This window comes from Prosopis cineraria, unplaced genomic scaffold (genome assembly GCF_029017545.1).
Source record: "Prosopis cineraria cultivar Desert tree isolate PC_DT_omini unplaced genomic scaffold, ASM2901754v1 PC1, whole genome shotgun sequence".
Taxonomy (NCBI): domain Eukaryota; kingdom Viridiplantae; phylum Streptophyta; class Magnoliopsida; order Fabales; family Fabaceae; genus Prosopis; species Prosopis cineraria.
The window spans coordinates 54352151-54364407 of NW_026555332.1; the positions used below are offsets into that span (position 1 = coordinate 54352151).

The 12257-nt window shown below is 36.6% G+C and overlaps 2 protein-coding genes and 1 pseudogene across 2 annotated transcripts; all 3 read left to right on the forward strand.

The window, feature by feature from the left end:
- Positions 1-394: 394 nt before the first annotated feature.
- LOC129291528 (uncharacterized) lies at positions 395-2585 on the forward strand. The gene is made up of 5 exons (XM_054928933.1): positions 395-667; positions 1011-1108; positions 1284-1577; positions 2070-2118; positions 2238-2585. The coding sequence occupies exons 1-5, from the start codon at positions 441-443 to the stop codon at positions 2317-2319; spliced, it is 750 nt and encodes a 249-aa protein (XP_054784908.1). The 5' UTR covers positions 395-440; the 3' UTR covers positions 2320-2585.
- Positions 2586-6601: 4016 nt separating this feature from the next.
- LOC129294299 (GDSL esterase/lipase At5g14450-like) lies at positions 6602-8674 on the forward strand. Its single transcript, XM_054932549.1, has 5 exons — positions 6602-6990; positions 7200-7409; positions 7521-7693; positions 7882-8155; positions 8240-8674. The coding sequence occupies exons 1-5, from the start codon at positions 6753-6755 to the stop codon at positions 8494-8496; spliced, it is 1152 nt and encodes a 383-aa protein (XP_054788524.1). The 5' UTR covers positions 6602-6752; the 3' UTR covers positions 8497-8674.
- Positions 8675-9345: 671 nt separating this feature from the next.
- LOC129285344 (GDSL esterase/lipase At5g14450-like) lies at positions 9346-11616 on the forward strand (annotated as a pseudogene).
- The last annotated feature ends 641 nt before the right edge of the window (positions 11617-12257 follow it).

Here is a 12257-nt window from a genome sequence, read left to right on the forward strand (position 1 = left end):
AAATCACCTCCTTAATTATTTATTATAATTTTTTCTTTTATCTCATCATTAAATATTGGTGAGAACAGGAACAAAATTAAACATTTATTAAAATTTTAATAAGAATTGATGAGTTTTAATTTTTTCTTAATTTTAATAAAATATATTAAAAGTGATTTGTAAATAAAATAAGAAGACTAGCCTCCAATCTCATCTATAATTATTGAAGCAACTTATCTCTTCCCTTCCCAAATCAACACTATGACTTCCTATGTAGATTTAAAGTTTAAAGTTAATATTAATTATATTTTATTTTAATAAATTCAATTGTTTAAGAAGGAAAGGGCAGGGGCAGGGCAAGTTAGCGACGCTGCGTTTGGTCTAAACGACATCGTTTTCGTCCCCGGTATTAGGTATTGTGTTGTGCTTCGGGGAGGGGCAACGAGACGCAAGCCGTGGCGATGGCTGAAGACAAGGCGGGGAAGGAAGGTTCTGAGCTGCTTGGCTCGCCGACCTTCAAAGAGCTCGAGAATGGTCGCTTCAGATGCGTGGAAACTGGACACGAGCTGTTCGCCAAGGACACGGACTCCTACTCTCACAGCAAAAAGTGCCGATTAGGTCTCATCGACTTTGCCTTGGCCCATAATAATCCCCCTTTCAATATGTTCAAGCAAGACCCGCTCTCCCGGTAATTCCCTCGTGTTTTTAAAATCTTCACCTCCATCTTGGGTTTTCCATAGAATTAACTTCGTATGTCAACTCCTAGGCGATTTTAATTCAAATCACAATGAGCATTGTTTTGATATGTGCAAGCTATATTTGAAAACCAATGGAGTGGAACTGTTTTGGATTTCTTTTTGTTTTTTTTTTTGCTTTTATCTTCGATTCAATAAGCGGATGTGCGCAGAATGGAAAGCGAGCTATCCGCTAGGCTATACTGTGAATTTATTTTATTTGATGTGTCTGTTTATTCCTTGGATTATTTATGAATAACAGAATGGGATAACATAGACATTGGTTCCGCATTGCAGTTCAAAGTTGATATGTAAATTGACTGGAGACACCGTCAACAAGTCAGAGGAACATATCTGGAAGCATATGAATGGGAAAAAATTTCTCAATAAACTAGGTCTGTCGACTGTCATAAACTATATACACTTAGTTTTGGGTGTTTGGGAATCTTGAGAATTTCCAAATAGTGAAGTGATGTTCCGGTTTCTCATTATTGCTCGTGGTTTTAATTTGCGAGTGCATGAGAAATTGTAGATATTTATTAACTAATGTATTTGAACTTCTGAGAGCAGAGCAAAAGGAAGCAGAGAAGTTGTCGTGTAATGGAATGGAAGAAGGGGAGAGCAAACCAGGGCCGCTAAGTCCAGATGGTGGGAAGAAGGATAATAATAAGAAGGCAAAGAAGAACAAGGGAATTGAAGAAATCAAATCTGAAGTACGGAAGTCTTCTAACGAGGATAGTGACTCTGAAGAGGCAGAATTCTGGGTGCCTCCTGTTGGAGATCGCTGGGACTTTGATGATGGAGGAGATCGATGGGGCTCAGGAACAGAGTCAGAGCAGGAAAGTGAAGAGGGTGATGAAATTGGTATGTTTCTCTCCTGCTGATTTCAGTTGATTTATTATCAACGTCACGTTTGGTTTCTTTCATCAGCTGCTTTGTCATGGTCATAGAAAGTGTTAACAAGGCGGAAAATTAGTTGTAATGGTTTGGGATATAAGCAAGATAATATGATTGGGAGTGAAAACTTCCCAATAAATGCTATTGATAAGTAGGGGGAAACTTGATGGGCAGAGACTGAATTTCCAATAAACGATTGCATAATGGTACATGTACAATCTAAAGATTCAGTTAGATGCAAAATCTTATCCTGTCTGCTATGTGACAAATCTTATTTTGCGATAAAACATAAGTAGATTATCTTGTCAACAAATTATGTGAAGTGACAACATTTTGTCCCAATGGATAGAGCAGCTTTTTAAGTGCGTCAAGCTCAAGCTTGACTTGGGTTTCTCATATGTGTTTTGATGAACTTATACAAAAGATAAATTAATAATTGAGTAAATGGTGTTACCGCAGATGTTGCTGTAGATGGAAATTCCAAGGATTCAGAAGAGCTATCTTCTCGGTATGTTGCAAAATTATGGAATGGATGAATTTCATTTAAAATTATTTTTTCTAGATTTCATGTGCAAATTTTCAGATCGCACAGTATCTGTTGAACTTAGCTTTCCCCCTACCTTGCAGGACGAAAAGGATGTCTGTGGAAATTGGACCCAGTAGCTTTGCCTCGAGGAAGAAGAAAAGTAAGAAGAACCACCAAAGCTAGTATCCATTGGTAATGCAAATTTTGTGGTTATATGCTTGACAGGATAGTAAGTGAGGATTTTCAAATTCAAGATTCAAGGTGCTGCTGCTTCTACATTACATTCTGTAAGATAGGCTTGACTCAACTTTCTTGTGTGTCAATGGTTTGTTGCAAATCCATTGCTATAATTGCTGCCCTTTTTCACTCTTTTTGCTTCTTTTGGACAGGCAGCAAGTTTCGCAGTTGATGCTTTAGTGATTTAGAATATAATTTAATTCATGATTTCATCTGCTACGGTCTAATACTCCTCGTTAATCGTGATATCATGTTTTGCTTGACATATTTGCGTAAGCCTGGTAACTTTCCAAGGTTTGTTAAGCGCCAGGCATTAATTAAAAGAGTACAGACTAGAGCGGGAATGGTGTATTTTCAAATTTCCTCCAAAGTCCAATTCGCACAATCTTGTCTGTGTTGATGAAAAGTGAGAATATAATTTTGTAAAAGAAAGCTTAAAAACTCTTTTTTTTTAATGGGCTCGCAGGTTTTGTGGAAAAGCGGAATTGGGCCATTTAATGTTACATTCTCCCTTGTGCTGGAGATATAAATGTAGAGACAATAGATTGAGAATCAGATTTTGAAATTAAGCCGACATGTTTAATTGGGGTGAAACTGTATTTCCATGAGTTCGAAGCAAAAGAACATGACAGTTGGGGTTCATAATTCCTTTGTAATCAAAAGTTTGACTTTCAGATATTCGATAAAATTTAATTTTAAGGAGAATCTGATTCTAATTGAGAAAGAAATTATTGCTACAAAATATTTTACCGTAGGCTTTTTAAAATGTAAGTCGGGAGTAAATTTTACCGTAGGCTTTAGGCATGTAGAGTTTTAAATTTTAATTTTTCCTTAAAATTGTAAAGAATGCACTAGTATTATGTATTTTTTTTTAGTAATTCATGCGCTTGTTTCTTGTAGAAATTAGAATTAAAAAGTCATTTAAACTTTAATCTATGTCACTATGTCAGGTTGCGAACTGAACAATTATAAGCTATAAAATGTGATTGTAGTATGCATAAAATACCACGAACTCAACAACCCACGCGTTACAGAAGAGGAATGCTACTGTGGTCCAGTCATTTTTAAGTAGTATAGAGCCAGGAAGAACTTTGCAAAGGATAAAAATCAGATCAAGTCAAAATTCACAAGGTTTTTTGGCACCCTAAAGTGGATTGTGTAAAATCTTAATGTTTAAATTATCATTAAAAATTTGGCAAATAATTCAATGCACACATTTATTAACTTCTCTCTAAATACGTGATTAAAAGTGGTTGTCCTGTTCTTCATGACATTCCGTTTAACATGCGATTCGGGGTATTAGCATTTAAGAAGCAATTACCTTTAGGGAATGGTCAGTAAAGCGTTGGGTAGAGTCAAAAGGTGAAATCAAAATGGTTAAATGGGAGCCGACAGTGGCGCACCCAGAGATTGAGGTTGAGGTTGAGGTTGATGATGCTAATGAAGATTGAGGAAGACGACTAGACCTAGTAAAGCATGCTAAAGCCTCCTAGGCGTCAAAGGGAGGGATCCACCACGGCTCGCGATTTTAATCATTTTATATTGAATTCTGATGACCACCAAACTGGGCAGAAAGACGATGATGGCGAGAGAGAGAGAAGCCCCGTCTCTAAGTTATGTTACGTGTTATGTCAGAATCATTTCCATTTCCAACCAAAAAGAAGAAGAAGAAGGAGTGGGATTATATAGTTGTGTCGAGTCTGTACCGGCCAGCACCCGCCAGGCCGCATGTGAATCCTGCATTTTGCACATTGCCTACTGTCCCGTCCTTCCATTGCTTTGCCTTCCCAGGCAACCAATTACAGTTCGCAACAACCCGGAGGATTTGGATTTTGTTTATTGAACAAAACATGATTCTGTTCTTCCCAGCGATTATTATAATTTGGATTAAGACCATAATGGCGAGGCCTGCACTCTATTGCACAAGCTCCAATCAGCAGAGACCTCAACAACCCCATATCCGCTATGTGGAGCTTGTTTTCTCCCCATGATTTTCGCTCCTGTCCCTTTCTGTTATTACTTTATTATTTGCCCCCACCCCTCATTTCCCTAATCCTCAAACCTTGTATTATCATTTTTTATTCGAACAAATTTAGCTGAGTTGATCAGAAATCACAATAGACCTTACAATTATTTTTAATAAAAAAAGTGATTATACATCAATAGATTATTCAACACTAGGGTTCTTACACCCATAGAGGTACTATTATTTTTTTAAGACTACTATTTAATATGTTTACCTATTGTAATCGCCGAACCATTTTGACATTTTTTTTTTAAATTTATATAGTTAGAAGAGTTGGGAGTTGTGTGGTCTACATTAAAAAAAAATTGGGTGTGGGCCATAATAAAAAATGAATGTACAAAATTTTTTCACTTGGCCTAAAATTAAAGTATTAGGTATATTTTATATATTTTTTAATTATACATTTATTTTACACTCTCTTTTGTTTCTATTATAGGGCGGTGTTTAGAAAAATTTGTTCATACTTAATATAAGGCACTTGATGGGATATTAATTATATTTTTATAATAATATTCTTGTTTAAACTCATTAATTATGAGAGAAGATATAATGTAAATTTGAAAAAAATTTATTTAAAATTTTATAACACTATTTATCTATTTTTTTAATTGAAACCATTAAAATATCTCCACCATTCTATTCTTATTCATTTCCCTAAAATCAAGGATAAAAACTTAACGTCCAGTGCACGAGTGTAATATTCAGTTATCGATTAATTTAAATACGAATTCCATTGTAGTTTACATAGGAGAAGCTCTTCCAATGCATTTATATTATTTTTGTTGGATATACCAAGCATAGTATAAAGGATATATGATATTTATTTTAATCAATTGAGTTTAAGTTTCGGGATCCCTGTCATTGCAGATAAAGCTTCTAAATCGTTTTATAAAGATTCAATGTCACGTGATATTAATTAAGAAACTTGAACGAAGAAGAAAACCCCAGCTTATAGGACAACCATTTGGATTGGATTTTATGGGTGAAAATGCTGCGGGTTAAGGTGTTCACACTTCATATGTCCACTGCATAGAATCATGCGCGAGATTATTACATTAGTCATTTCAACGCTTCTGGTCTCCTTAGTCCTCAGACATAATTACCATTACCACAACGTTACAATATCTAGAGTATTTTTTTTCTCTTTATCCAGAGTAATTGTTATTTCCCTTTTCTTTTGTCTTTTTATTTGATCTTTCTCAATCTAAAATATAAATCCAGTTTGATAACTTCTAGAGTGTTTAATTTTTGGTTAAATTATACATTACTCTTTTAAATTTTGAATCATATATACATAACCTCATTAACTTTTGAAACTTTATAATGAACCCCGCTCAACTCTTATATTTATGTTGATAACTCTATGTGATTAATTTTATACATTAATTATTTACACATAACTTAAAATTTAGTAGTATTATCGGTATATCAATCAAAATTTGGGAGCTTAAATGCACACAAAAATAAAATTTAAGAGGATATATAATTAATGATGCATTAACCTAAAAGCTCAAGGATATTTATTATTAAGTTTTAAAAGTTAAGAAAGTTATTTATACATGATTTAAAATTTAGGAAAACTGTGTGTAATTTAACCTTTATTTTTTTTAGTTTTCCTGTTTCTTTTATTTTTTATTAAAAAATATAAATCCAGTTTGATAATAATCAATTGCATTTAATTTTTTATTTTACCCTCTTTGTACATTGTACAATTAAATATCATGAGTAATTGATATAGTTTATGACTTTTAATAAGGCAATTTGGGAGAACATTATAAATTTTTTTTTTTAAATCTTCAACGAGTCAACTTCTGTTTAACTATCTTCGTTGATCGCTGTGCAAGTAAATAAACCAGGTCTATATTATGAATATGAGGAGTCATTGACTAAGTTTATGTTAAGATTTGACAAATAATTTAACCTACCATTTAAAAAAAAAATTTACCTAGGAATTGTATGCCTGCTTATATTTTTGAGAAAGGCTAAAAGTAAACATCATAATGGCAATAGAACAAATGAAGAAAAAGATCATCGAACATTTAATGGGGAAAATTGAAACAAACAAGGAACACAATCAAAAGATATAACAAAGAGAAGAGGAGCATTTTGTCAGAGAGTCACATTTGTTTAGTTCTTTCTCATGAAATTAACAGTCAGGCAAGCCGGATCTCTCATTTCTTTCAATTTTAGATTCCTCTGTTACTTCTACCATCACCTCATCATGTGACTTTTAGCCGTTAGGTACATGAATACTCACTCCGCCTCTGCAAAGCCATCCAAATAATCTCTCTCTCCTCTCTCTCTCTCTCTCTATATATATACATGGGTTAGCCAGGCCTGTGACCAGAACACAATGGATGTTATTGGTGGGATCTTTGTGTTTTGGTTAGTGATGAGTGCTGTGAAGTCTGAAGAAGTGAATTCTGTGCCTTCTTGTGATTTCCCAGCGATCTTCAACTTTGGTGATTCCAATTCAGATACAGGCTGCATGGCTGCTGCTTTCTTCCCTATGGCTTCACCTTGTGGTGAGACCTTCTTCCATGAGCCCGCTGGTCGAGCTTCTGATGGTCGCCTTATCATTGACTTCATCGGTATCACTAATCTTAGCTCTTTCTCTACTATTCTGTGTTTCTTTGTAAATCGACATCTTTCACAGATACAAATCAATCATATATTTAGTAATTAGTATAGTATATAACATGATCACAATCTTTTGCGTCAGTTTGGCTTCTTTACTTCATTTGTAACTTGTCTCAGATGAGAGTTCAGGTGAGAGTTCTTTTATTATATTTGAATGCAGCAAAGCAGCTTGGTTTTCCTTTGTTGAGTGCTTATATTGATTCAATTGGAACAAGCTATGGGCACGGGGCGAATTTTGCTGCAGGATCATCAACTATTAGGAGGCAAAATAGAACCTTCTTTGATGGAGGCACTCCATTCACTCTTGAGATTCAGACTGCACAATTTAACCAGTTCAAGGCACGCACTGCCAAGTTCTTCAATCAAGCTGGTTGGTTCTGATATAATACCTATGTAACACCTTTCATTCTCTCCCTTTCTCTTCTTCTTCTTCTTTTAATTTTTGGATTCTGCTAAAACTGAGTATGTCTGTGATTTGCAGGAGACAATCATTCCTGCAGAAGGCAATTTCCCAGGCCAGAGGACTTTCCGAAGGCTATCTACACCATGGATATCGGTCAAAATGATATTGCTGCTGCTATTAACAGAGTGGGCAAAGAGGATTCTCATGATGTAATCTCGGATATTGTGCAGCATTTTGCTACTCAAGTTCAGGTAAGTTATTCATATAAGAGGAGTTAACCCACTTCTCATTTTGTGATTTTTTAATATCACTTTACAAGTTAAAAGATTTAATATTTGTTGCAACCTGAACTTGAAACCAAAACAAAATTTTCCACTAAGGCGGTAAAAAAACATACTTGAAAAAAGCTTTGCTGAGAGAATTTAGTACCCTTATTCAGAATTTGTACAAAGAAGGAGCAAGGACATTCTGGATACACAACACTGGCCCAATTGGATGCTTGGCAGTGACCATGCACAACACTCACAACCCAGTGGCTGGTTACGTTGATCAAAACGGCTGTGTGAATTACCAAAACGACATGGCCAAAGAATTCAACGAAAAACTCAAGAATACGGTAGTCACTCTAAGATCACAACTCCCTGCCGCCTCATTAACATACGTAGACCTCTTCTCTGCCAAGTACCAGCTAATCAGCAATGCAAAGAAGGAAGGTAATTACTAATTAATTCTCACTGCTATCACAAATTTGAAGAAACCACCGCGCATTTCAACTTTACTCACTCTTGACATTGCAGGCTTTGTAGATCCATCTAAGATCTGTTGTGGGTATCACGAAGACGGGAATGATATATGGTGTGGAAACAAAGGAATAGTAAATGGCACTGAAATATTTGCTGGTTCTTGTGAAGATCCTTCCTCATATATCAGCTGGGATGGAGTACATTACACTGAAGCAGCCAATCGCTGGATTGCTGATCGTATACTCAATGGTTCTTTCTCAGATCCACCAATAGCGATCACGCACTCGTGTCATGAACTTGGGTCCCCATGATTCTGACCCTTTTGTTCTTCCTCATCATATGATTACAATATTACATACATAACAAAGTGCCTTACTTAATAGTTAATATAATTAAAGCACACGATGGAAGAGGTGTGCGTGGTCAGGGTGATTTGTAAAACAGGGCAATCCCCTGCATCTTTAACGAAAGAAAAGCTATATTTTACAAGTTCTACTGTATTATGATTGTGATAAAGAAGTGGTAAAATAACTTCTCTATTTTTGGGTCAATCAAGCGTTACATGAAACTGGCAGCAAAAATGAATCAAGGCTTGAGCTCAATGACAAATAAACGCGCGCGCAAAAAATTTTGGACTTTTGTATCATCTCGTACTTCAACTTCACTAAAGAACTTATCTTTTTCATGTTTCTGAACCTTTTACCCTTAAAATTTTCAATTCTTGTCTTGTGGGATCAAAATCCAAAGCTTGAAATTTTTGTTTATGAGCACCAGTGCAAGTGCGTAATTGCCAGTATGGGTCATTGTTATTTGACCACCGATTTAATAAGGTCGAGGCAAGTTGATAACGTCTAATATTACCAGCATTTTTCCTGACCGTTAATAATAACTTCTAATTACATTTCAGCAATTAACTCCCAGAGATATTCAGCAAGTGTTAGGTGTTGATGATTATCTCATTATTTCTGGTATCTTAAAATAAAAAATTACACAGGAAAATTTTACATCAATTTTTTTTAAGCTTTTCCATTTACAACAGAAAGGGTTGGTGTCACTCCTGTAGAAATGAAAATGTAGGTTGCACATCCCTAGAAGATTGACTCTACTGGCTGTGTCTCGCCCACTGATTACGCAAAACGGCAAAAGCCTCTTTTTTGTTTTTTCAATTCAACAATTTTGAACCTTGTCCAGCTCTCGAGCATACACCGACACAATATAAGATGGTCCACTTCAATTATATTTATATGCTCCGTCACAGTATCATCCAGGCTAGCCGACTTGTGTCCAAGTCCTTGCAAACACTGACGTGTGTTCGATCTATGCATTGACCCCATGCCCTAATCATACGATATATTTTATCCTCTCAATTCCCCACATTAACCTCATTATGTTACTCCAAAAACCCACTGTTTCTGCCACTTATTTTAGGCCAATGTCACAGACACGGGGCATCAATGAAGCTCTAAATTTACCGCTCAAGAGTGCCAATTAGCAAACGTACAAAAGCCTAGAACGAATGAAATCACGTGGGTCTTGCTCCAAGACAAATATCTAGAGATTGTGCCCATGAGCCAAGTTTATCCCTCTCTTCTGGTTCTGTCTGAGGGTGCTTCTGGGTCTCTATAAATAGGTGAGCTCACTTGTCAATCCAGCATGAGATACGCTAACCCAGGCTTGAAAATGGGGTTAGGGAAACATTTTGTCTGCGGGTTCTTGTTATTCTGGTTTCTATGTGTGAGTGGTGTAGAGCTGAAAGGCCCACTCTTTTGTGCATTCCCGGCAATTTACAACTTCGGAGACTCCAATTCAGACACTGGAGGCATATCAGCTGCATTTGTGCCCATCTCTGGGCCTTATGGCGAGGGCTTCTTCCATAAGCCTTCAGGAAGAGACAGCGATGGCCGCCTCATCATAGATTTCATAGGTAACAAGCACGCAAATGATTTTTTTTTTTTTTTTTTGCTTCTACTGGTCGGCAAGTGTGAGGGAACTTTTAACTGTAGTAATTTTCTGGGCAGCTGAGAAGCTGAAATTGCCTTACTTGAGTGCTTATCTGAATTCACTTGGGACCAATTACCGGCACGGTGCAAATTTTGCGACTGGAGGATCCACCATCAGAAGGCAAAACGAGACCATTTTTGAGTATGGGATAAGCCCATTCTCGCTTGACATCCAGATCGTCCAATTTGATCAGTTTAAAGCACGCACCATTGAGCTCTACAAACAAGGTGAGCTATACTTCTATAAAATTTGAAGAAACTACCATACTACTCGATGTTATTGTCACTCATTGCATATATAGTGCTTGTTTCTTGAAATTTAGCTAAGAACCCATTCGAAAGAAGCAACTTCCGGTACCAGAGGAGTTCTCCAAGGCTCTCTACACATTCGATATTGGTCAAAATGATCTCTCTGTTGGCTTCAGAAAGATGAGCTTCGACCAGCTACGTGCAGCTATGCCAGATATCATCAACCAGCTAGCCTCTGCAGTGCGAGTAAGTAGATAAACTTTCAGATTCCTGAGAATTTAGGAAAACTTAAAATTAACATGATTGAATTGAAATGGGACTGAGGTTGAATAATTGATTTGAAGCATCTATACCAACAAGGGGGGAGGGCATTTTGGATACACAACACAGGACCAATTGGGTGTTTGCCAGTGAACCTGTTTTACAAGCATAATTTACCAGCAGGTTATCTTGACCAGTATGGGTGCGTGAAGGATCAGAATGAGATGGCTGTAGAGTTCAACAAGCAGCTTAAGAACAGAGTGATTAATCTCAGGGCAGAGCTCCCACAGGCTTCAATTACGTATGTGGATGTCTATGCTGCAAAATATGGACTCATCAGCAAAGCCAAGAATGAAGGTAATATCTGTCTATTCGTTATTGGCATCATTTTTCATACTAGGTTCTTATTAGACAAACATATAATGGTAACAAGATATACATAAGCTGAGGGTATCAACGGTTTTTTTGGTTTGTGTTTTCAGGATTTGCTGATCCACTGAAGATCTGCTGTGGATATCACGTGAATGACACTCATATATGGTGTGGGACGAAAGCAATGGTAAATGGAAAAGCCGTGTATGGTGCTTCTTGCGAGAATCCCTTGAAATATGTAAGCTGGGACGGTGTGCATTACGCTGAGGCTGCTAATCATTGGGTTGCTGATCGGATACTCAATGGTTCTTTGTCAGACCCACCAATTTCAATTACTCGAGCATGTTACAGGCACTAAAGGTAGGTCCTGCCACAAATTCGAGCTACAAATCAACTTATCGAGCATTCCCAAAGGAAGTGATGTGGCAAATTGCAAGCATAAATGGAGCTTATTTCTGTGTTAGATCAGGAATGCGCTGCGCACATATCTAATTACCAGTGTTGTTGAGAAATATGTGCTTGCAAAATGAAACTGCATTATTCAACGTTCTTGTCTCTTTTAGCAAGTGAGCTTTTTTGTTTCTTGGCATGACATGCATATTGGAAAAGAAAAAGCTCGTCTAAACAACACGTTCTTGCATCCTGAGCATCGAATTTTGCTTCCAAGAAAGCCCAGATAGGATCTAAAGCTTTATCTGCACTAAAATCTTGTGAGGAAAGATCAGAGCCACATTACCATTGCCGTTGAAGTAGTCACCTTGTCTTTGTCCAATCAATGTGAAATTGAACTACGTCCGTCAGATGGTCAAAGTCCACGTGCAAGAAAACCACCATTAGCGTACAAAATTCAACTTGGAAATACATTTTCTTCATTGAAGAAACCGAAGGTGAAAACTTTTCATTGATCATCCATCCACTCCATCCTGAAGTTTGGAACCAGAGTTACGACGTGCGAATCTAAAACATGTCCAACGACATATCTGGAATCCAACTCTTGTCACTAGCCTTTACTCTCACATCAAGGCACAATGTAAAGTGCAAACAACGCGTAGCCTACTAGGCTATTGCACACCTTGCCATGAAAAAAGAAGGAGAATGATAGAAAGGTTTTAAAAAAATTAATTAATTTAAATTAGATTTTAAATGTTAAGTTTAAAAATTTATAATTCAATCTTTTAACTTCAAAATTT